We start from the raw sequence: 27723 nt of genomic DNA on the forward strand, positions 1-27723 counted from the left end.
AAATAAGCTGCGGTGATTGTCGAAATTAAGAGACCAGAGGTGTTCGCTCTCATTAGTTTTATTAACGGTTTGGTAGTGTTCGTTTGCTAATCTATTTTAAAGCCAAGCTTCTGTACTGGCGTTGTATTAGGTACTTTTTTCTCTACAGTAAAATGCTGAGGCGAGCGTCACGGAACTAGCGCCAGAAGATGGCCTCGTCACGGGTAGCGTCCGGTGATAGCGGTTCTTGACATCAATTAACTACTCTTGATCATTTTGTTTCTAGTCATCATATATTTACTCTAAGAGGGTTTAAATTAAAAAATGCATAAAAAGTAACGAACAAAATATAGACATTAAAAAATGAGAAGTAACAAAGTAAAATAATATCTGTCACTAAAAGATTCGATTCGTAACGATTGTCAAAATTTAATAAGTCATAAATGGGTTGAGTTTACCTTGATACCATGGAGTTTACCGAAAGTACAAGCTGATTATAGCCGCAAATGTCGCAGTGTTGGCATGTTTTTATAAAGTAGATGCTGTATGCTTCAAATATAAAAAGATAAAGCTTTAGAAAAGTACATTTTGTTTATATTATGTTATGAATTCTGCAATTTTTGATTTATATAAAACAACAATGAGTAAATATTTGTTTCTTTGTAGATTAATTGCAGTTAATTATTAGACATTTTTTTAGCAATTGCCCTTTGATAGATTAGGGGATAGATTTGGCAATCGTCAAATTAGCAGTTGCCAGATTACAACAGATGTTTACAATTAATCTCGAAAGAGACAAATATTTACTCATTATTGCTTCATATAAATTAAAAATTGCAGAATTCATAAAATAGTATAATCAAAATGTACTTTTTAAAAGCTTTATCTCTTTATATTTGAAGCATACAACATTTGCATTATAAAAACATGCCAACACTGCCAAACCGAAATATTTTTGACATTTGCGGCTATTTTCAGCTTGTACTTTCGGTAAACTCAACAACATTGAATCGTCTGTTTAAATTTTTATAATTCTCATTTTAAAATAATTTCATATAAATACAATTATTATTTTTAAACATAATATTTAGTTTATATAATTCAATTTAATATCAAATGATCTTTATTTATATTTATAAATTAAATACTAATCAAAATAACTCATGGGTTTGTTTAACACGCAATGATTATATCTAAACAGACTGTTTGTGCAAAACTTTAATTTTTTACAATACTTTAAACTTTTAACTAATTTACTTTTGATTTAAATTCAATTTCTGATAATTTATGCAAACAATTTGTTTTTTTATAAATATTATGTAAAATACTTCTAATTACAATTTGGATTATTACCGTGTGTACAATAGTTAAACTAATTACGTAAATTACAAAACTATTATGGAGCATTATAATATTTAATAATTTTCAATAATTGTGGTTGGATTATCTAAGTAACACAGATCTTCATCTTGAAGAAAAAATTTGATTTACTACTAACCTAAAAGTTTTGTCACAAATATTGTTGATGTTTATGTTTAATGTTTATGTTCGATTATTTGTCGACAGTTAAAGCAATTAAAGATAAAGATTTTTAATTTTTATTATCTGTTCTGCATGTTAAAGTGTTAAATAAATAGCAAGTGTTCTTGTTTTATTACTATAATAATCACACAAATATAATAATAATCAAATATTATTGATGTTGCTGCAGAGAGAGCGACTTGTTGATTCCTTTATTGAAGTGCATAAAAGATATAGGATTTTATTGATTATGATATTAACAATACTATTGTTGTTAGTTTCTTGCTATGATGTTGTACTTTCGAAAACTCCTGAAGATTCCATTCAAATGTTGTATATCCAAAATAATAAACCATCAACATTTAAAACCAGTTCATATTTTTTAAGTATAGCTTTAGATGATGTTGTTATAGCAAGGGGATTTAAAGACTTTGATATGAACAATGAAAAACTTACAGCGATGATAAGATACCTATCCCCAGGATACTTAAGAATTGGAGGAAATTTAGCAGATAAGTTAATATTCTCTTTAAAAAATAAGACAGATTTAAATATTGAAAATGTAGATCAACTATATGATAGCAACAACAACTTTGGAAGTATAGACTATGCTGCACTTCCTGATGTTATTTTATTTGCATCTGATTGGTTAAAACTTAACAATCTATCAAGCAATGCATATATGCAGATATTTTTTGGACTTAATGCTTTACAGAGGTTTAAAAATGGATCTTGGGATTATAGAAATGCTGAAGAAATTATAAAATTTTCAGACGAAAATGGATTACTTTTGAATTGGGAATTAGGAAATGAACCAAATTCATTCAGACATAAATTTAACATAGAGGTTAATGCTACTCAAATGGCCAAAGATTTTAAACAGTTAAGAAGCATATTAAATAAATATAATAATTTCAATAAATCCCTTCTAGTAGGACCAGATGTTACAAGACCAGTAGAGAACCATAAAGAAAGTCAAATATTTTTAAAAGAATTTGTTACATCTGCCAAGAATGTTATAGATAAGATAACTTGGCATCAGTATTATTTAAATGGGCGAACAGCAAAACCAAAAGATTTCTTAGATCCCAAAGTTTTTGATTTATTAAAATATCAAATAACTAGAGTAAAGGAACTAACAAACTCAAGTGGAAGGTCAATATGGCTGGGAGAAACTTCTTCAGCCTATGGGGGTGGGGCTCCTAATATGTCTGATAGATTTATAGGTTCATTTATGTGGTTGGACAAACTTGGACTTGCAGCCAAAATGGGTGTAGAAGTAGTAATGAGACAATCTATATTTCATGGAAATTATTCTCTTTTAGATGAAAACTATGATCCAAATCCAGATTGGTGGATTAGTTTGATGTACAAAAGATTAGTTGGAAGAACTGTTGTACCACACCAAAGCAAAACAAATAAGTTAGTCAGATTATATGTACATTGCCTACAAGATGAAATCTTACCAGCTGTAGTAATATTTGGAGTTAATCTAGGCAGCAAAACAACTAAAATTGGAATTGAAGGATTGGAACCAGATAATATGCCATTGTATCTGATGGCATTTGAATTTCAGTCAAAAGATTGGTTTTCCAAAGACATTTATTTAAATGGAGTTCTATTGAAGTTATTGCCAGGAAATAAAATACCTAACATTCCCCCACAAAGAAAATCTCTGACACCTTATGTAGAAATGCCTCCCTATTCACTTGTGTTTTGGGTGACCACTAAAATAAAAATTGTAGCATGTTCAAAGTGGAATTAATATTTTATATATTTTCTAATATTTTATAAATATTTAATATTTGTGATAATACGAGTAATGGCTTGTGTACAGAAATATGTATGTTGAATTGAACACTATTAGGATGTGTTAAATATAGAAATTTATAAAAACAACCAACTGTTTTATTTTCTTGTAAGTAAGTAAAGAAAAAGTATATTAAATAAGTTCATATCATTTTTACATTAAGTATAGTTCAAATTTAAGAACTCTCATGTTTTTTAAACATTTGAATATATTGAGACCTTAAAATAAAATATGTTAGCTACATCACAAAGATTTAGATCTCCACTGACATTTCAAGTACATGGCCTTCTTCCTTCTTGATTTTAGGAAGTTTTATCTTCATATGTTTGCCTGTCTAGGTCATCACTACACTTCTTTTGGTGGTTGCTTATACTATGATATTATCCTGAATAATCTTAGATGATTCCACCACTTTTCCTTTATCCATTCTGTTATTGTGGTCATCTTACTCCTGTTTTCTTTTCAATACTCGATTATTATTATCATCTTTGAACTTGCATCTATGGCTTTTGCTTCTTTCTTTATTTAAAGTGTCTTTCTAGCTATTCTATGAAGAATCTGTTGTTTCTAGCAATTTTTTGGTTTTTGTTGTTTCTACATTATATCTCATGGCAGATCTTATGGTTGTCATGTAGAGTATTCAATTGGTCTCAATGCCATGCTTTTATTTTTGCCATATCTTGCCCTCTTCGCTGCTCTTATACTTTGTTCTCGAACTTCCACCTCAATAAATCCAAAATATTATATCTAAAGATCTTCATCTAATTCAACCTTATATCTCAGACATATTTTTGATGTTGTCCTGTATTTTATTTTAGAGGCGCAAATCATCATGTTGGAGAATTTTTTTTTATCAACTTGATATAAAAGTTATAGCATAAAATTTTTTACGAGTTAAGTACCATTATTTTATTATTTTACCTAGTTTTAGTAACCATGAGAGAAGATCATGAGAATGCACTTCCAACAATTTATTTATAATCAATTAGATTTTAATTTTGACTTTAGGTAACATTATTAAATTATTTAAGATTATAAATAATCGTGTGAGCCTTAGGAGGCTCACACTCCCTCTGAGGGGAAAATTCACTCATCCCAGATACCTACGGTATCAAAAGTATTGAGCTCTGTTGGGACTCTTTCCATGTTATCGAGTCCTAGGTGACTTGGTACGTCGGTGTATCTCCCAAAAATTTTTGCACGCGTCTGGACGTCGAAAGTAGCAAAGCTTTCTGCATGATCTTATATAGATGTTCATTTAGACCCAGCGTTTTTATGTTTTCTAGGAAGTTCTTCGGAATGACTCCAGTGGTAGAAAGAATAATAGGTATCGTCTGGGTACTTTCCATTCCCCATTGTCTCCTTATTTGTATTTCCAGATCTCTGTACTCAGCGATCTTTTCGTTGTACTTAACACACAATATTGTTGTTAGGTATCGCCACATCGATTAGTGTTGTTTTTCTTGTTAGTGTAGTAACTAGTACGAGATCTGGTCTATTATGTGCTACAGTTTGGTCTGTGAGCACAGTGCGATCCCAGTATAGCTTGTATATTGACAGTTGTCATTCTCAAGCATACTCTAAGGAACGTATTGATAATATAGGAGATGGTTTGTTTATTTATTATTACCAGATTTAGCCATACAGATACCTACTGTATCAAAAGGATTGAGCTCTGGTGGGACTCTTTCCGTGTTATCGAGCCCTAGGTGATTTGGTATGCTGGAGTATCTCCCAAAAATTTTCGTACACATCTGGACGTTGAGAACAGTACAGCTTTCTGCATGGTCTTGTAGAGATGTTCATTCAGACCTAACTTTTTTATGTTTTCTAGGAGGTTCTTCGGAATGACTCCAGTAGTAGAGAAAATAATAGGTATTGTATGGGTACTTTCTATTCTCCACTGTCTTCGTATTTGAATTTCCAGATCCCTGTACTTGGCGATCTTTTCGTTCTGTTTAACATGAAGATTATTGTTGTTGGGTATCGCCACATCAATTAGTGTTGTTTGTCTCTTTAGTTTATTAACTAGTATGAGATCTGGTTTATTATGTGCCACTGTTTGGTCTGTGAGCACAGTGCGGTCCCAGTATAGCTTGTAGTTATCATTCTCAAGTATGCTTTCAGGAACGCATTGATAATATGGGAGATGGTTTGTTTGGAGAAGTCCCAGTTTGATAGCTATCTCTTGATGAAGGATTTTTCCTACTAAGTCATGCCGTTCCTTATATTCAGTTGCAGCAAATGCCTGGCAGCCCCCGGTAAGGTGTTGGATGGTTTCTTGAGCTTGACATCCATATCGGTATTTGTCATTTTGGACCTGAGGGTCTTTGACGATAAATTTCAGGTAATTTTTGGTTGGTATAACGTGATCCTGAATGGCGAGTAATGAACCTTCTGTTTCAGGGAACAATTTTCCTGATGTCAGCCAATAGTTGATGTCAACCAATACATGGTCTTGACTGACCTCATTAGGATCAGGATTAGGATGTTTACCCATCCAAATGCGCATTTTTTCGTCCTTAGTAAGATGGTTTATGCGCATTTCTGGTTCCCTCAGTTTGATCAGTGTTGTATCCACCTACTGCACAAATCGCGCGATATAGGGTTCTCAGCCTGCACCTGAAAATAAGTTTTTAAATCAGTAATGTGTTTTTCTAGTTGCTCACTTATATCCATAAGTCCTCGTCCTTCTAAATACCGCGGTAATGTCGTTCTTTCTACTGCACTTCGAGGATGGTGTTTTTGTGCTTTTGTGAGGTGTGTTCCTACTTTTCGCTGAAGGTTTTCTATATCCGTTTTTGTCCACTTAACAATACCAAATGAGTAGATAAGCGCGGAACATGCATAGGTGTTTAATGCCTTAAACAAATTTTTACTATTAAGGTGTGAACGAAGCAGCTGTTTATCCTTCGTATAAACTCAGTAGTTATCTCAGTTTTTATTTGCTTATGGTCAGTCTTCCGCGCTTGCTTTATTCCGAGGTATTTATACATATCATTTTCACCCATGGCCTCGATCTGGCTGTTTTCCATATCGAATCCACCGGGCTGAACCTTTCCTTTGATTATATTTAAGACACGGCACTTGTCAAGGCCCAAGTGCATACTAATGTTATTAGAGAAATTTTTTACTATTTTCAGCATCTGATCCAGGTGGCTTTGAGTGGAAACCAATAGTTTTAAATCAGCCATATACAATAGATGATTAAGCTTTGCCACAATATTAGTGTTATTTTTGATGCTAAAACCTGTGTCAGTTGAGTTCAGTAGCTGGGATAGGGGGTTCATCGCTAGACAAAACCACAGTGGGCTCAACGAGTCTCCTTGAAATAGGCCCCGGTTAATTGCAATATTTTCAGTTTCGATATTGTTTTCACCAGGTATTTGGAGGTGAATTTTTGTCTTCCAATCTGACATTATATGTTTTAAAAAGGTCACTATGTTATCATCAACTTTATATATTTTTAATAAATCTATAAGGCATTCATGCGGCACTGAATCAAACGCTTTCTTGTAGTCGATGAAAGCAGTAAAGAGATTCCTTTTTTTGCTATATGCTTGGTGAGAGATGACAGAGTCGATGATAAGTTGTCCTTTGCAGCCCATGGAACCCTTAGCGCACCCTTTCTGTTGAAGCCCTATGATATTGTTTAGAGCACAGTGTTGGTAGATGCGCCGGGCTACACAGGATGTGACCAATTTATACGGGGTTGGAAGACAAGTAATTGGGCTATACTTGGTTGGATCTTGGGTGTTATTTTGATCTTTTGGTATTAAATAAGTTGTTCCCTGGGTTAGGAAAGATGGTATTTCCTGCGGATTAGAAATACTGTGATTAATTAATGCTGATTAGCACTCATAAATACTCCAAAACTTTTTAAGCCAGAAGTTCTGAACGCCATCTGGTCCAGGAGATTTTCAGTTATGAAGCTCTTTGATAATATTTGAAACTTGTTCAGTAGTGAAGGGTTCATAGGGAGCAGTAACGTAGTCCTGACAGTTGTGCGCCGTATTTTCGATTCATCCAGCATTGGTGTTAAGAGCAGCTGGTGTGGAAAGTTGATTTCCCCAAAACTCATGGATTTCTTCTCGGCTTGGGTAGGATTTATTGGCACTTTTTGCAGTAGAATTGAGTTTCCGATAGAACGCCTTCTCGGCATTTTAGTCGGCCTGAGTAAACGGAAAGATATTTTGTTTTAATGTATCCAGGCACTGTTGTGCTGTGTTTTTTTCTGGATTATATTGTGAGTGTCTTGCTGTGGTTATCATTATTTCTTCAGCTCTTCTGATTACTTTTCTACTTGTTGTTCCTCGAACATATTCCGTGATTTGACCAATGTCCCTACGTAATGCTTCAATTTTAACTAGCAGCCGTTTTACCCAAGGTGCAACTCTGTTACCTGTCCTTTCGATATTAGTACCCCGTCGTGTTCTGATCTTAATGCCCATAACATTAGCAATTGCTGTTGCTGCACAGTAAATCAGCATATATGCAAATATTCCAATGTATGAGCTTCCACGCATAATTGGGTAGGACTTCAGTGTTCATAAATTGTAACAACACATCTAGTTTCTTACAATAGTTTATTTTTGGTAGCGGTGGCCTGCTAAGTGGGTTTGTCCCATTAAACTCTTATACGGCACGTGCCATTTCTCTTACCAGGCTATCGCGCAACTCGTTGTCCTGCTGCGTATTTACAGGTTGAGTTTCTTCCACGAGAGGCTCAGCAATCTGCTCATTAGGGATTTCATTATGGACTTGATCCACAACTAGCTCTTGGTTATGAATCTCCCGTTCGACTTTGCTTCTGATGGTATCGCGTAAAGTCTCTGGGATAAGATTATTTCTTATAATTACCCGGTATTGATCTGCTATTCGCTGTTCAGAAACTTGAATCTCTGGGTACTCCCTGCAAAATTCGGCATAGAGATGTTGTCGATAGCCGATCGTTTCTCGACCGAGGTTCGTCACCTTGTAATAGAAATGCAAAATGTTTTCATTTATAGACATAGTCCATTTCATGCGCTGCCTCGGTCGTCCCGCTTGAGTGAGCGCCGGCTGATGTTCCAGCGCAGCATTTTCGGCGAGTGGAGCTCTTGTTGTTGTTTGGCCCCCTTGTGGTTGTTGTTGCTGAGCTGTAGCTGATTGTATGACAAGGGCTCGCCTCCCAACACCCTGCCACCGACGTCCCGCATGCTGTCACGTCCAGCGACGGCTCCAGACGTGCCCTGGCGATCCCCAGGCAGCGACCCTAAACATAAATCATTAATCTCCATTTTTATGGGTGTGCATTTTATACCTACTGTCATTTGTCAGTTTTTGTTTCACGGCAGGTAACCCTGCCACCCTCTTGTATCAATGATACCCAGAAAGTATCCCTCATTCGCAGGGGGCCGCGCCTGATAGAAGAACTGATAAAAACTCCCACATTATTATTATTATTATACAGATTGAACCGATTTAAAACGGAACATACAATTTAATATATGTCTGTTTGAACTGCATTTGAAATATTGGACCAATATAAAACTTGGACAAAAATAAATCCATACCCGGTGATAGACATTGTATAAAATATCGTTCAACTATCTGTCTCCTTTAAAGGAAAGAGGAGCTTGCCTAATAGTCGGAGAGATAGAGCCGAAATTTTGAACTGATCAGTAATATGACATTTCTCTATTGGAATATATTCATTGTAACTGGGTTAAGACTTTGCCTTACAGGCGGACACCCCTCGTGGTACAGGGGGTGGCTATACAGGGATGAAGTTGTCATTTTTTTCGGAAAAATTAACGATCGATAATATGGCCGAACATTTGCCCAGAGTAAGATCTTTGTATAACTAGACGAAATCCCAAAGGGCGGACGCGAGAGTGGATACATATGGGGTGGCGGACAGGGGTGAGGTTGCAATTTTTTGGGGAAAAATTAACGATAAGTAATATGTCCACCATTTTCATGGCTCATTATTTAGCCCCTAAAAACTCTAAATATAAAAGGGCGGACAGCTGGGTTGGTACAGAGAGCCATAAAACGGGATCAAATGTACCACTTGCCTGCGCATTTTAGGTCTCGGTAACAATTTTCAAACTGATTTTATTATGATATTTTTATACCGATTGATTTGAAAATTTGTATGCTCACTTCTGTTACTATTCTGAAAAGCGTCAAGTAGAGGTAGAAGTAAATGAAAATTTTCTTAATTTTTTGAGGTAAAATCGAATTTGTAGAATCCTTTCGATTTTCGGTCAGTTATACCATGATTTTTTTCCAAAAATTTTTAAACGATTTTTCCGATAAGAAAAAAAAATTAGAAAAACTTTAAAAATTTCGTCATTTTTCTCACTCTCATTGATGTCATCACATTCATCATCTTCGTCACTTTCACTTTCAATAATATCACATTCATTATCTGCTTCATTTTCAATCACTACTTCTCGAACTGATTCTGGCATCTGAGGTCCACTAAATCATTTGAATTTATATGTTTCATCTTCAAACTCCCAACCATGTTCTTCAACAATCAATTCTGTTGGTACTTTTTTATGAGCATTTGTCCAAATATTTGAAATATAATGAGCTTGCAGTAGATGTTGGTGTAGTTCATCTTGACATGGTGGTAAGCTTGAAGCATCGAAATTTTTTAGTTTTTTTTAAGGCTCGTTCACATCATGCAACTTATACTGCCGGTTAAATAGTGAAACTCTGACATCGTTTACTTTTCTTTTTGGAATTGTTCTCGTCAGTCCTGTTCCATATAAGTGACATATGAAAGTTTCTAAGGTTTCAAAAACTTCATTACAATCGAAGTCAGTTTCACCAAGTTGAATAAAAGCGTCTTGATACTTATTACATTTAGCGCATGCGTCTAGAATTACTGATCTAAATGAACGCGCATCATTATTATTTTAATATTTTAAAATAATAATAATGCAAAATTAATGTCCAAACAGAATTTGTAAAATTATAATTAACTAATGAAAAAAAATTCAATCAATTTGAAAGTTAAAAAAAATATTGAAAATATCTACAAAGTAAATTTCAAAACTTAAAAAATTGATAATTCCACTATTAAATTGATTTTTATTAATAATTATTTGTAAAATGTTAAAGGAATTCTACAAATTGAATTTTACCTATTGATAAATAGAAATAATATATTTTGTAATTGATTATTAATGTAATAATATTATTTAAGCAATATAAATTTAAAAACCTTTTTATTGTAATAAAAATAAGTAAAATTACTATTTGTTATACCAAAAATATTTAATAGTTAACATTATAAAATTACTTTAATTTAATAAAATATTAAATATCAAACATTTATTCAATTAAAAATTAATTCGTAAAATATTTATATTTAAGAAAAAAATGTGATTTGTAAAGTAAATATGACTAGTTTGAAAAAAAAAAACATTATCATAATATCATTTTAAAACTACACAATATTCTATAAAAGATTCAGACGATGACGTTTTATGAAATGTTTTAGAAAAGTTTTTCTAAATTTTTTTTTCTTATCGGAAAAATCGTTTGAATATTTTTGGAAAACAAATCATGGTATAACTTACAGAAAATCGAAAGGATTCTACAAATTAGATTTTACCTCTAAAAATTACGAAAATTTTCATTAACGGAAATTTTTTTGGAAAATTTTGAGGAAAACTCTACTTGACGCTTCTCAGAATAGTAACAGAAGTGAGCATACAAATTTTTAAATCAATCGGTATAAAAATATCATAATAAAATCAGTTTGAAAATTGTTACCGAGACCTAAAATGCGCAGGCAAGTGGTACATTTGACCCCGTTTTGTGGCTCTCTGTACCAACCCAGCTATCCGCCCTTTTGGATTTAAAGTTTTTAGCGGCTAAATAATGAGCCATGAAAATGGCGGACATATTACTTATCGTTAATTTTTCCCCAAAAAATTGCAATTTCACCCCTGTCCGCCACACCTTATGTATCCACTCTCGCGTCCGCCCTTTGGGATTTCGTCTAGTTATACCAAGATCTTACTCTGGGCAAATTTTCAGCCATATTATTGATCGTTAATTTTTCCGAAAAAAATGACAACTTCATCCCTGTATAGCCACCCCCTGTACCACGAGGGGCGTCCGCCTGTAAGGCAAAGTCTTAACCCAGTTACAATGAATATATTCCAATAGATAAATGTCATATTATTGATCAGTTCAAAATTTCGGCTCTATCTCTTGGACTATAAGGAAGCGATAAGTGGTTTGACAGCATAATAACTGCTTGTTTAATCTAGTTTTTTCAGCGATTCTATAGAAAATGTCACACTGAGAGTGCAGTACGGGTAAGATACGGCAATGCTTTTCTTATGGAGAATAAACGCGCAGGGTTGTCGGTTTTCTCCAGCTGTTGATTGCTCATTGTCTCACAGGACCGGCTTGGATAAAATGCATCTGCCGGCAGTACGAGTAAAATATTTTATATCATGTATACGTATACAGTAGAATAAAAAGGCATTGATGAGTTATTGACAACGAAAACTATGAATTTTGCATATAAAACGTCAACATGAGATATACAATTGAATCATATTCATAAGAGTAACATTTGAACACCTCTTTACAAGAACAACATACAATAACTGTAGTTTTAATGTTTTACATAAAATAGAAAAAACCTACATCATTTCTAGGAAAGAATTTGGAAACTTGGAAATGATATTATTTATAGATATTATATATAATATTCAAATTTCCAATTCTTTCATAGAAATTAGATTTTTTCTATTGTATGTAAAATATTAAAAATACAGTTATGTTGTTTCTATAAATAGGTCTTCATTTCTTTTGTAAAACTTCTACTACAAATTACCATCATTAACATAATCACCTAAATGTGACCATAAACTTGTTTGTCATAATTAGTATTTGATAAACTCCAAGCTTTCCCTATTTCTTGTGGAAAGTGCTTTTGGAAAACGAAACTACACTTCAAAATTTAGTCCGAGTTTCAACAGAGAGCATGGAGTCCCATAAGTTTAAATCCGGTGAATTATTTAACGGTTGCGCTAAACTCGTAGTCTTAAATGTGTTGTGTTTTTTATAAAATACGGAACAACTTAATGTAAGTGCTGCTGTAAGACGTACTTCGTTGATGACTGGTGTTAGCGAAAGAAGCATTTACAATTTAAAAAAAGAAAAAGAACAGAGTGGAACGTTGAAATCGCCAAAAAAACGTAAAAAACGAGTGTGTCAATCAAGAATATTCACATATGACGAGGGTGTAAGAAGTATTCTACGGAGAATAATTGTTCATTGTGAATTTTTCATGAAAAATTTGCCGCCATTCTTAAAGCATATACATAACTTCATACAAGGTAATGAGAATATACAGCCGTTGTCTCTTTCTACTTTATACAGACTTCTGAAAGATATTGGATTTGTTTATAAGAAACGTGGCCGAAGAAGCATCATGGTGGAGCGAGAGGATATTATTCATTGGCGCCATAATTATTCGAGAACTATACGACGTTTGCGAAAAGACCATTGCAATATCTGCAATATCTACCATAATATTTGGACGAATCGTGGGTTAATGTTGGTAAGTCTATAAATTACGAATGGTGCGATACTACGATACAAAACAGTCGTGATGCTTTTCTCAAAGGTTTAAGTACTGGCTTAAAAGCACCTACTAAACGAGGTCCAAGATATGTTTTATTGCATGCAGGTTTTTCAGGAAGTTTCCTTCCTGGCACACAGCGTGTTTTTCTGGCACAGACAAATGATGGAGACTATCACGATGAAATAGATGCCGCATATTTTGAGTCGTGGTTTAATACCTTTGTTAGTTTAATAAAGTATACAGTTTTATAATAAAATTCTTGCTAAAAACTTAAGGTCTTTTTATTCAAATTCATGCCTCTTATTTGGCTACTTGAAGGCAATTATTTTATCAATATATTATTATATAATAAATAACAGAGCCCGGCGTAGAGATCTGGGTACGGTTCTGTGACTACCACTTGGACCTGTTTGTATCGCCAAGCACAAGGTGTGAAATCCGGCAATTGTGCATTCCTATATTAGCCGTACTGCACTCTCGGTGTGACATTTTCTATAGGCAACCTATTTGGGTGGAGTTTTGACTTGTTCTTGAATGAGTTCCGAATCCAGCAGCCCGCTGAAGTATTGGATTTTTATAATATAATTATTTGACAACCTTTTGTTGGCCAACCACCTAGAGCGGAGTTGAGCCGAAATACATTGATTTAGGTCTCGTCGAACAAAACTTATATTTTGTTACTTACTTCATTTGGAGTACCAGAAACTGAATTCACTACGAATTTTGACCAGGATGAACGGCATGTGGAATGCAATTTTAGATTCCCTTGCCGAGTAATTTATCCAGCTGTTTGTTTCGCAAGTTTTAGGAAACACAGTGGTAAAAAAATTTGAATTCGGTTTCGCTAGGTAGAAATCGTTTGATTTCTCTTTTTGTTATATACAGGATGTTGTAGAAAAGACATGACATCTTTCAGTTGGTCATGTTTGCTTTTACCAAGGTCAATTAAACACGTAGACCAGCTTATCCAATATTTAAATGCGACAATAAATCTGACGACTTCAATTCAAAAATGAAATCGACGGATTATAGCAAATGTTTACAGAAAAAACTAATACTCTATCTTACTTAGTTTTTTCTTTTGTATGTAGTAAAGCATTTTAACATTTTATATAGGTTAATCCAGGCCCTAATAGTCATTCTCGGAAAGATTATATAATTTAACATTGGATTGAATGCCTACTTTTTCAACTGCAGAGAAAAAAGCATATTTTATATTGTTAATATTTTCATCATTGTAAGGGTAAAAAGGAAGTATGAATTTCAATCAATAATTTTCAAAAGAATATTATTTAGGAAAGCCATATCGAAAGCATATTTTGTATTACAATACACCTATTACAGTTGATTAAAATATATTTATAAAAAGTGCATTAATTTTTAAATACCTACCATTAATCCTGGAGGTCCTAATAAACCTGGCGGACCAGGAGAACCAATAGCTCCAGAAGGTCCTGATTGCCCAGGCTGACCTGGTTGTCCCATTGGACCAGGATGACCTTTATTGCCCGGAGGACCTTCAATTCCTGGTATTCCCGCAACTCCAGGCAATCCAGGTATACCTCTTGGACCAGTAAAACCCCTTGGTCCCTAAAAATTAATGTTATGTGTAAAATGAAGCGATGTATGTAAATTACACTTTACCATTTCTCCAGGAAGCCCAGGTGGACCTGGTGGACCTTCATCACCTTGTGAACCATCATGACCTGGGTGTCCTTTTTCTCCTGGACTTCCGAAAAAACCTCTTTCGCCTTTTTCGCCTGGCAATCCTGGTAGACCAATAAGCCCCTGTTCACCTTTCGCACCCATAGGCCCTGTAATGCCCCGCTCTCCATCTCGTCCCGGTCGACCTCTGTTTCCCTCTCGACCTGTTAGACCCGTCGGTCCTCTTACTCCAGGTAAGCCCTTAAGAAATAATAATTTATTAGAAATGAAATTCTCAAAAAGTTGGACTTCTATATATATATATATATATATATATATATATATATATATATATATATATATCACCGAATATATATATACAGTCACCGAAAAAGAAAAAGTAGTTCTAGAACGTTCAAGATGACCCTTTTAAGTAGTTTTGGGCATTAATGTCTATCTAGCCGAATCTAGTTAGCCGATATATAAGCACTACGGTGAGACATAGTAGGTAGCTCGCGTCTTGATAACATTTACTTATTGGTCCATATGAACGTTCACTTATCAAAAAAACAACCGGAATATACTTAATAGGCACATACCATAAAATAAAGAATACATACCGGTTCTCCAACATCCCCAGGATCTCCTTTGATTCCTTCGAGACCAGGAGGTCCTTGTGGTCCTGGCACGCCTGTAAGTCCCATCGGACCTTCGATTCCTCGCATAGACATCTTTAACATTGATTCAAATAACTGTATTTATTGAATTTAAGAGAAAAATGACAACTAATTAATCTACAGAGGTGATGGTAACATTTTATGTAGGTATGATAAAAATTATATTTAAATTTGTAAACCTAACTTTCATTAACATAGCAGCTAAGTAATTGGTTGAATATATTTCTATTTCTATTTTATTGATTCTGTTAGAAGAAATCAAAGACAAAACATTACTGTACTTTTACAAATATAAATAATAAATATATTGTGTTATAAGACTGAGAACATTATTTTATAACAAAAAAAACGTTAACCGAATATCTAAATATTTTTGGATGTAAAAAATATCTTTTAAATCTGATTAGTGAAGTAAAGTATGGAATCAGCAGATAAAAAGATTAACCAAGAGAGCGGTAACTACCTTAATGGTAGCTAGATACTCCCATGTAAAAATGTGGGGTTTAAAACCAGACATGCTATATTGGATTTATTACATGGTGGTAAAACCAACAATTACATATTAGTTAGTGGAACGCTTGAACTGGAGAAATTTTCAGGTCTGGGAAATCATAAAAAACTGGCGCTAATCATGAGTTATTCCATAGCGAGCGATAGAGCGATTACTCTACTAAACGTAATCACACATCAAACAAATTAGTGCTTTCGAATTTTTTATTTTGTAGTCATAAAGTACCTACGTGGGTTTTACTAATCACTGTTTTTGAACCACCTATTTTTTTTAGTTTTTTTTTTAATAATTTTTTGTATGTATACAACTGAGGGTGAGGGAGTGAAATGCAAAAAAAATGAGGAGGCCGTTCGGGAATTTTCCCGATCTTCCATATTTTCATATTTCCATATGGCCAGTCCAAGGCTGATTAGTGGTAGACTCCCTTTATAACGAGAACTGAAATGGCAGACTAATTATCCGTTATAAGCCGATCTCGTTATATTAAACAACAATAATACTGTGCATACATATGAATATGTAGTTTTATAAAACATTAACTTCCTATAATGAAGCCATTCGGAGCAATATATAAGATGCTAAATATTGTTTGAATGGCGTTTTTGAAAAAAAGTTGTTTACTTTTATTGTTAATGATATACGTTAAAACAAAAAATCTGTATTCTGTAAATCTGTATAAAGCGTATTTTTAAGGATACTACAAACATAAACTATTGCATCTGCAATTGGAAGAATTCTGTCATTTTTGACTGCTTTAAATTGTCCAGTATTCTATCTATCATATTTTCTAAAGATGTGAAACAGTTGTATGCTTTTTCATTTGCGTTTTGTCTTTGGATAAAGTTTCTTACAACGTTTAAAGCACTTTCCACATCTTGTCAATTAGCACCTTCTTATTATTAGGTGCGAATGGTCAATCCCTAACAATGACACTTGTAAATCATAAATTGTAAATTTCCGAAGAAGTTTATTGCGGGCAGCAGATAAAAAGGGTATTTATTTATAGCCACGGCCAGGCCAAAAACTTAAAAAAACACTTTTTTCGATCTTATTTTCTCTCGTTATACTAAATTTGCCTCGCTATAAAGGGTTATAGTTCAATAGAAATTTCACGGGAGATCTAAAGTATCTCGTTATAAGCGAAACCTCGTAATAACCGTGTTCGTTATAGAGGGAGTACACTATATATATATATATATATATATATATATATATATATATATACATATACATATATATATATATATATATATATATATATATATATATATATATATATATATATATATATATATATACACACAACGCAAAAGTCTAGGGATATTTTTATAAATAGACGTATTTTGTTTATCTGTAATCAACTGAAAAAAAAAGAAATTCAAAATTTGTAGTTTAAATTGTTGTTTAATATGTCAAAAACCATAAATTGCAAAAAACAGAAAATTGGAGCAAAAAAAAATATATTCCAAATCACCCATCTTTCACATACCATCATAAAGTGTTAAAAATACGAAATATAAACTTAAAATAAAGTATGGCCGCCACGTTGGTTTATCACAGCTCTACATCTACTGTTCATGCTTTGAATCACATTGTTAATGTCTGCTTGAGGTAGTTGTGTCCATTGTTCTATCAGAAGCTCTTTTAATTGAAATTCATTGTAGATATTGCCCATATGTGGAGTAATTCTTCGTTGGAGCATGTCCCATACATCCTCAATGGGATTCAAGTCCGGTGATTGTGCTGGCCACAGCAATACATCAATACCCTCGTTATCCAACCAGTTTGTTACAATATGCGCAACATGTGGCCGAGCGTTATCATGCATAAAGTAAAAATTTTCTCGAACAGCAACAGCAAACGGGCGCACAACAGGTTCAAGAATAGTGTCCAAATATTGCTGACTTGTGAGAAAGCCACGTGAGAAAATGAGGTCAGTTCTATCGTCAACCATGATTCCGCCCCATACCATTAATGTACCACCTCTGTATGTATACACTTCTTGAAGATGTCGTAATCGTCCTCCATTTCCGAGTCGTCTCCAAACTCTTGTCCGACGATAATCTGGATGAAATCCATATCTAGACTCGTCAATAAACAAAACTGTGGCCCAGTCATTGTCAGTCCAATTCTGAAACTCTTGAAATCAGGTTAATTTTGCAGCGCGATTACCTCTAGATAAAGGTGGACATCTCAGTGGCCGCCGACTACGAAGATTGGCTTCATGGAGATGATTCCTCACAGTACTGCTGCTAATTGTTACATTATGTGGAAGCTGTAATTCATTAACCATTTCGGGTGCTGTAATTGTTGGTTGCCTTCTGGCATTTAAAATTAAATATCGGTCTTGAGCGACGGTTGTAGAGCGACCACTTCCTGGATGTTGCTCGGCTGAACTCCCAGTGTTTCTAAACCGACGCCACAAACGACTTACGACGCTTTGGGAGACACACAGCTGGTCAGCAACTTGAGTTTGTCGCATACCAGCTTGAAGGAGTCTCATGGCTCTATTCATCTCATCCAACGTTAAATGTTGTCGTTGCATGGTAAAAAGACAATATCTTTAACTCCACTATTAAGCAAGAATGGTATAAAGTGACTAAAATTAAAAACAAACAAAACATAAAAATGTCGATTTTTTTGTCCCTTATAAAAAACATTCTAAAACACGTATTGCTATCAGTTTTACAATTTTTTTTTGATAAGAAGTGAGTGTCTGTATCAACAATTATAGTACAAGCAAATTTATATGGTCATGAAATTTCTGTCATTGGTATTGTCAAATTATTAAAATATCCTTAGACTTTTGCGTTGTGTATATATATATATATATATATATATATATATATATATATATTTAGTAGATTTTCTTGGGCTTAGGTTCATAAAAAAGATTGTCATGACACTAAGACATTTTTCTACGTTTGGATAGTAAATCCATGCCTTTTTCAAGAAATAATATTGACTAAAAATCATTTTATCAAAGACATTATAAGGTTTAAAAGAGAATCTTTTGACTTACCAAGCATACAAAAGTTCGTTGCTAACAAGTATACCTACATTAAACGTCACAATTAAAATAATAAAAGCCTAGGACAGACCCACGAAGTCACTACATGTAAAATGTATTATAAAAATTAATATGTTGTTCATTGATGTTGGTTTATCATTTAAACAATCAGTTATTTTAACATCATAGGCGTTCTGAGATTATCTTTTTGTGTTTTTTTAAATTAAATTAAAATATATCTTGTTTAAATTTTTGACATCTTTTTTATCATTTATTGCATTACTATTCTTTTTGATTTGTATAGACTCTAGGAGCTCCCTATACTTCTTGTTATGTTCATTTTTTAGGATCTTGGTTTTGTCAAAATCAAATTTATGTTTCTTTTCGTTTTCATGTTTTGTGAGTTCATTTTTGTCATATTTGTGAGAACGTATTCTTGAGTTAAGTAGCTGACTGGTTTATCCAATATACACTCCATCACAATTCGAGCAGGGAATTTCATACACAACATGCGATTTTTTTAATAGAAGGATTTTTGTTTTTAGTCTTGTAAAATTCTTTTTCAAAAGATGTCTGCAAGACAGAAGACAAATTTGCAAGTTGTTTTGATAAACCTTTTATATAGGGGAGAGACATATATTTTTTTTCACCGTGTTGGTTTTATTGTTATTATTGTTATTGTAAAATGTATGCAGTCGCGATTTGAAAGTGTTCCGATTTGAGATTACAGTTGATCATAAAGGGCACAATCTTTTGAAAAATAATTTTATAAGACTAAAAAAAATCCCCCCTCATTAAAAAAATTGCATGTTTATGTATGAAATTCCCTGATCTAAACGTGATGGAGTATATATTGGACAACCCAGTCTGCTACTTAACTCAAAAATACGTTCTCACCAATATGACAAAAAAAACTCAAGCGCCCTCACAAAACATGAAAACGAAAAGAAACATAAATTTGATTTTGATAAAACCAAGATCCTAAAAAGTAAACATAACAGGAAGAAGACGGAGCTCCTAGAGTCTATACAAATCAAAAATAATAATAATGCAATAAATGATGAAAAAGATGTCAAAAATTTAAATAAGATATATTTTAATTTAATTTAAAAACACACAAAAAGATAATCTCAGAACGCCTATGATGTTAAAATAACTGATTGTTTAAATGATAAATCAACATTAATAAACATCATAATAAATTTTAAAATACATTTTACATGTAGTGACTTGGTGGGTCTGTCCTATGATTTTATTATTATTTTAATTGTGACATACATATATATATATATATATATATATATATATATATATATATATATATATATATAATATATTTATATATATATATATATATATATATATATATATATATATATACAAGAAATAATACTGGATATTATTGACTGTCGATATAAACAAACAACACAGTTTATTTGGGCTGCAGTCAGAAAGTTTGGCCGGGATGTTACAGAAACACTCTTTTGAATTTTGGTCTAGCTTTCGGAATTGTTTTTATTCATTCTTCAAGACACTGTAATTAGAAGAATGTGTAAATATTTACAATATATCACAAATTTTCAGTGCAACTTACTAGTCGTCGAGATTATTTATATAAAGCTATGACACTCTACATTAATAACACACATATAAAATATAACATATAAAATAATGAACAAAATACATTTTAAAATTTAGTTATTGATAGTAAAACTTCGTTTGTGACATCTTTTAATGGTGTGTTTTAACTGATCCATGATGAACAGAAATAAAAAACAAAAATAGTATTATAAAAATGTAATTAAGTGTTCTTCATGTTTTATTAATGTAAGTAGTATATTAAACCTGTCTTGATGGTATGCAACATGTTTTGCATGCAGGTGTATTATGGTGTGTATATGTAAAAGTCAATATTTATTTTATTTTTGATGTTGTGTCAGTAAATAACAACAAATTTTACTCAATTTATCTATGTCAGACTTTTTATTTATACAAGATTTCATAAAATCCAATACGTCTTGTATAAATAAAAAGTCTGACATAGATAAACTGAGTAACATTTATTGTTATTTACTTACAAAACATCAAAAATAAAATAAATATTTACTTTTACATATACACACCATAATACACCTGCATGCAAAACATGTTGCATACCATCAAGACAGGTTTATTATACTACTTCCATTAATAAAACATGAAGAACACTTAATTACATTTTAGTAATACTATTTGTGTTTTTTCTTTCTCTTCTCTATGGATCAGTTAAAACACACCATAAAAGGATGTCACAAACGAAGTTTTATTATCAATAGCTAAATTTTAAAATGTATTTAGTTCATTATTTTATATGTTATATTTTATATGTGTGTTATTAATGTTGAGTGTCATAGCTTTATATAAATAATCTCGACGACTAGTAAGTTGCACTGACAATTTGTGATATATTGTAAATTTTTACACATTCTTCTAATTAAAGTGTCTTGAAGAAGGAATAAAAAAAATTCCGAAAGCTATACCAAAGGTCAAAAGAGTGTTTCTGTAACATCCCGGCCAAACTTTCTGACTGCAGCCCTAATAAACTGTGTTATTATATATATATATATATATATATATATATATATATATATATATATATATGTCACTGACATAATAAGTATGTCGTTAACTTCATCCAAATGTCAGACACAGTAATTTTTATATAGATGAATGCTAAACGTGCAAATATAAAATTTATATTACTATATTTAATTCTTTTAGGTATATTATAGTTAATATAATCGAAGTTTATGGTCTCACTGCTGATGCAGATGAGCAGACATTTGAAGAATTCTACCATCAAATAGAAGTGCTAAAAATAACAAAAAACACAAAACAACAATAGTTATGGAATACTTTAACGCTGAAGTTGGATAAAAAAAAACGCACAACATTACCGGAAACTTTAGCTTGGGAGAGAAAAATCAAGGAAGTGAGAGTCTAGTCGATTCTGCCAAGACAATGACTTCGTCATTACAAATACCTGGTTTCAACTTCCAGAAAGCGTCTATATAGGTATAAATCCCCTGAAGATGGACAACAAGGTAAAATAGTACGAAAACATAAATATATTACATCTTAATACACCATCGATTTCAAAACAATATTATCGATCTAAAAACTTATTCCGGCGCTGATTACAAACTCAAATCGTAATTTACTCTGCTCCAAAATACAAATTAAATTAAAGAAATTAACAAAATTAACGAAATTATCAAACGAAAACAGAACCATCAACGAATTTTGGTACGACATACAAAACTCGATTTACTAGAAGTAAGAAAGTCTCTGAAAACACCTAAAATATAGGCAAAAAATAAGTGAATGACACAGGAAATCCTAGACCTAATGGAAGTTCGACAAAAATCTAAAAATAGAAATATTAACAAATACTCTGAAATCAACAAACACCTAAAAAGAAAAATTAAGTAAGCCAAAGAATTTTGGCTCGAGAACTGATGTAAAGAAATAGAAAAGTCAGTTTCAAACTCCATAGGAAACTTAAATATACTTTCGGAATTAGAAAACTAAAAAATGCTCACGTACTTAAAAACGTTGACCGAAAAATTTGTGATCACGGACAACAGCGCAAAGAATGGGAGAAATACATCAGTGATCTTTTTAACGATGCTTCTCGAAAAAATGCTATCGTACACATACTACCTGTCACAACCACTTGGACAGAGGTCCCAGCATACTAAATCAGAAGTCAGAAAAGCAATACAGCAAGCCAAAAGTAATAAAGCACCTGACCAGATCAAATCCCAGCTGAGTTACGTAAACTTTTGGATGAGGAAAATATTACCTACTTAACCACTTCTTTTAACAAAATTTACAACGAAGGAAAATACCAGATGCTTGGTTGGAGTCACTGTTACCATAACACTACCAAAGAAAAGTAGGCCCATCAAATGCAGCGACTATAGACTAATCAGTTTGGTGAGCTACCCACTTAAGATAATTTTATGAATTATATAAAACCAAGTATTTTTTCTGTGCGAAAGTAGAATGGGTAGTAAGCAATTTGGTTTTAGAAATGTTCTAGGACCTAGAGAGGCACTATTTTGTATGCGCTTTCTCTGACAAAAGATGTGAGCTCCGAAAGAACGTTTATGTTTTTTTCATCGACTTCGAGAAGGCATTCAACTGAGTTCAACACGATTTCACCACTATGATATAAGACTGCCAAAATACTTATATTACAATCAAGTAGCCTCTATCCTCTATCTAGGATCAGAATAGCCATGATGATTGCCAACCTCCGTCGCGGAGATGGCACGTGAATAAGAAGCCTCTATCCAAATTGGAGATAGTTGTACTGAAAAACTACCCATCAAATGTGGAGTACGACAGGGTTATGTTTGTTACCCAGTCTTTTTAATCTATGCTCTGAAGAAATCTTCAGAGAGGCTTTGGATATCAGACAAAGATTGTTGAAGAGGCCTTAAAATTAACATTTCAAAGACAAAGTGAATGGCAGTTAAAAAGATTAATATGGGTCAAGGTGTACTTCCCGTAATGGCGAGGAAATAGAACGTGTAAACCATTTATAAATAACTTGGTAGCTGGTTAAATGTAAGTTGTGACTCTGATGAAGATATAATAACTCTTATAAATAAGAAATAATAAATATAATAGGCATATGTTAATAAGACACTCAACCTTATCTTGCATGATTACGAGGTATTAGCTCTCAGACGGCAAGCCATTTTTGGACACTATTGAGTGACTCCAAAAACATATGGTTCCCATCTTCTAGGCCCGTACAAGCTGGTACAGGGCCCGAAAATTCTGAAATAGGTATTATGAGTAAATGAACAGTGTATATTACAACTCAGTTCAATACCACCGGTTTAAAATAGACAGTTTCCAAAAAAACCTTTTCATAATTTAGTAGTAATCATGAGGAACTTTACATACTTCTACCATATGTAGAGTCCCTAAGGGAGCATATCATGTGGCCACTAAAAAATGTCAACTCCTCTTCTTTATTAATTAACAGGGTGATTTGTGTAATTGACCATTTATTTCATTTTACTGTAGTGTTTATACGGCTCATTTGATTTTTTAAATTTTTGCATGATACAGTACACTACTATCAAGCATTCGACTGGTATTAGCTAAACTAAAAAATTCCAGGATTGGCTTTGGAAAAATTAATTTAGGGATTCGTATTAAATATTACACCCTGTATATATTTTTTTTAAAATGCAATAAGTGATTTTCAAACTACATAAATATCCAATGAAAACGACATATGCGACAATGTTGTCGCACTTTTATTAAATTTTTAGTGAACGATCAAATCTTACCAAAAATAGAACAACCATAATGAAGTATCAAATTATAAGGTAATTAATTTAAACAAATGTTATAAATTTTAAACATTTTAATTGAAATGATAAACTGAGTCACTGCACAACAAAAAACAGTAACTACTAACAATAATGAAGAACAATTTAAAAAAAAAACTAAAAATATGTACATAGTTATGATAAACCCATAAATTAGAACTGGAAAAGATACAATAATGGCAACAAAATAAAAATAATTCAAAATAGATTTTCGAAATGGAACCCTGCAGCCTGTACACATTTTTGTTGCCGAATTGTTAATTGACGTATTGAATTACGGATACTCTGGGGATCGTTTCTAATAGTATTACAACAATGTATAATTCTATCAATTACTTGTTGTCGGTTATTAATATTCACTGCGTAAACTAGTTGCTTCAATCGTCCCCAAATATGGTAATCAACGGGATTGAAATCAGGGGATCTTGAAGGCCACGAAATAGGACCTGCACGTCCTATCCACCTGTTGCCATAAACATTATTCAGATGTTGTCTCACTGCCAGTAAAAAGTGTGGGGGTGCCCCATCATGCTGAAAATACATCCCTCGAATAGCAACGTTCGCGTTGGCAAGCAAATTCGGCAAAATATTTTGTAGAAAGTTCAAATAGACCTGCCCTGTTAAAGGACCATCAAAAAAGTGAGGACCTACTAATTGGTTATTTATGACACCAATGCACACGTTAACCGAAAACCTTAACTGAGAACGACGTTCTCGAATAGCATGGGGATTTTCTTCTGCCCACACATGTGAATTTCGTGAATTATTTATCCCGTCTCTGGTAAATTGGGCTTCATCTGTAAATAGTGTCCTGTATAGCGTTGGTCGATTATTGTTAATCCATCTACAAAATTCCAACCTATCGATCTCATCTCCAGCATGTAGTCGCTGAACCATTTGAATGTGATATGGGTATAGATTATTTTTTTGTAAGACTCTACTTACTTTTGATTGAGTAACATTGAGTTCTCGACTTACTTGTCTAGTGCTTATTGTAGGGTTCATAGTAACGGCGTCCATCATGTCATCTTCCTGCGCTTCATCTACATGTCGCTCTGTTATTTCACTAGGAAAAGTGCCATTTTCTCGCAAATAATTAAAAACTGACCCAAATGTTGGATCACTGGGAGTTCGACGATTAGGAAATCTCCTGCGATATTCTCTACTAGCAGCTCTACCATTCCCATTACAGAATCCATAAACAAATATTATGTCTGCATATTCTGTGGTCGAAAACTGATGTGGCATTTTGAACGAAAGTAACAAAAGCTCTACCAAAACTAACACAATGTACTTAACGTAGATATGACAGAAGAAATATGTATTCTTGTACACATAAATAACAATTGATAATGACAATAATGACAATGGGTATAAAATATCAAGAAACGTCAAACGGTCAACGCCAACCTTCATTTTAAACTTTTTTAGATTTATTTTTATTTAGTACAGTTGATGCAATGTATTATTATTTAACATAAAATTTTAATCATTTACAATCAACAAAAACTAACACATACAAGAGGTTTGACTTTTTAATCAATTTAATTTATTATTTATCGAAAATAATGCCCCAATACGATCTATGAGTAAAAATTTAAAATTGAAAAACAATTAATTCTATCGTAGAGATAATACAAAGTGACAGTAAAGATGTTAATTTTCTACGTATTAGATTATGTTGTAGGAACTCATTTTAATTAAAATGTTTAAAATTTATAACATTTGTTTAAATTAATACCTTATAATTTGATACTTCATTATGGTTGTTCTATTTTTGGTAAGATTTGATCGTTCACTAAAAATTTAATAAAAGTGCGACAACATTGTCGCATATGTCGTTTTCATTGGCTATTTATGTAGTTTAAAAATCACTTATTGCATTTTAAAAAAAAATTATACAGGGTGTAATATTTAATACGAATCCCTAAATTAGTTTTTCCAAAGCCAGTCCTGGAATTTTTTAGTTTAGCTAATACCAGTCGAATGCTTGATAGTAGTGTACTGTATCATGCAAAAATTAAAAAAATCAAATGAGCCGTATAAACACTACAGTAAAATGAAATAAATGGCCAATTACACAAATCACCCTGTTAATTAATAAAGAAGAGGAGTTGACATTTTTAAGTGGCCACATGATATGTTCCTTGAGGGACTCTACATATGGTAGAAGTATGTAAAGTTCCTCATGACTCACCCTGTATTTTGGATAGCTTGAAATTTTTTTCCAAGGGTTTAAGCTACGTGTATTTGTTTGTTTAATTTTTACTATTTCTTTTCATTCTTTCTTAAAATTAGCGGACCTTTTTTTGGTTTAAATAAACCTGCAGCGTCTTTTGTATTTCATCTTCTTTATGTCGTTTTTTATTTCATCTTTTACATTGTTCGTTATTTCACCATTATCTAAATTGTCTTGTACGTACATTATAATTTTATATGTGTATATTTGAACTTTTTCTTTCATATGTGTCTCTTTATATTATATTGTTTTATGTCATAAGGTCATAGGTGCTATATAATTGTTCAAAAAATTTTCTTTAATTTTAGTCTTAATTGACTGAAGAAAGTTAGGGTCTGATTTTATGTCTATACTTAGATAAAATAACACAAAAACAGTGTCATAAAGCTGAAAAAATAAAACAAAAGATTTATAGTTTGCAAAAGGGTGGTTTGATTGCATGGTAAACGAATTATTTAGATAACTCACGGCAATAAATTTAATTATGATAGTAATATTGATTTTCTTCTTTTAGTGCCGATACCACTAATGAAGGTTGGCTATAACCATTGCAAATTTGTCGCTATCTGCTGCTTTTCTTAAAAGTGTCTGTGTGTTCAACCCGGTCCAGTCGCGAATATTTTTCAGCCAGAATATTTGTCTTCTACCAGGACCACTTTTTCCTTCGATTTTACTCTTCATAATCAGCTGCAACAACTCTCTCATTTCTAAGTATGCGCCCCAAATATGTTCTCCTTTTAATGGTGGTCAAAAGTCCTTGTGTCTTCCCATTCTGTGCAAAACCATTTTGTTCTTAATATTATCGGACCATGGTATTTTCAAAATTCTTTTAAAAATCCACATTTCAAAAGCTTCCAGCTTTCTCATTAAATCAACATTAACAGTCCTTAGGCATCATAAAGAAGAATAGAGTGGATATAACATATTACAATCCGATATCGGATTTGCAAATTGAGTCTTTGGTTACTCAGAACTTTCTTCATTGTCAAAAAGGCTGCTCTTGATGGCTCTATTCATGATCGAATTTCTGATTTTGGATTTAGATCTTCAGTAATCCAGACACGTAAGTACTTCATTTTGTCAACTTCATTTTTTATCTAGATACTTTTTATAACTTTACCCCTTTTATTGATAACCCTGATTTTTGTTTTCTTTATCTTTATTGTTAAACCAAACTGTTCTCCAGTACCAAAAATTGTGTTTAGTAGCGTCTGCAGGTCTTTCTCACTTTCAGAGGTAATGACTGTATCGTCGGTATAATAACGAATGTTATTTATTTATAGTATTAATGGTATAATAAAGCATCATATTAAGAATAAAGTGGCACCTATAAAG

The 27723-nt window shown here is 32.6% G+C and overlaps 2 protein-coding genes across 2 annotated transcripts in view; one reads left to right on the plus strand and one right to left on the minus strand.

Moving 5' to 3' along the window:
• The window catches only part of LOC140443752 (uncharacterized), a 255377-nt gene that overhangs the window by 36093 nt on the left and 191561 nt on the right, over positions 1 to 27723 (minus strand). The window contains exons 11-13 of the mRNA XM_072535170.1: positions 15179 to 15289; positions 14559 to 14819; positions 14307 to 14504 (exon numbers count right to left, since the gene is read on the minus strand). Of these exons, the coding sequence (XP_072391271.1) occupies positions 14307 to 14504; positions 14559 to 14819; positions 15179 to 15289 (570 nt within the window). The remainder of the gene's footprint in view (positions 1 to 14306; positions 14505 to 14558; positions 14820 to 15178; positions 15290 to 27723) is intronic.
• On the plus strand, positions 1490 to 3391 carry LOC140443753 (heparanase-like). Its single transcript, XM_072535171.1, has one exon. It carries the CDS (start codon positions 1679 to 1681, stop codon positions 3263 to 3265), a length of 1587 nt encoding a protein of 528 aa, XP_072391272.1. The 5' UTR covers positions 1490 to 1678; the 3' UTR covers positions 3266 to 3391.

Source organism: Diabrotica undecimpunctata, chromosome 6 (genome assembly GCF_040954645.1).
Source record: "Diabrotica undecimpunctata isolate CICGRU chromosome 6, icDiaUnde3, whole genome shotgun sequence".
NCBI classification, from domain to species: domain Eukaryota; kingdom Metazoa; phylum Arthropoda; class Insecta; order Coleoptera; family Chrysomelidae; genus Diabrotica; species Diabrotica undecimpunctata.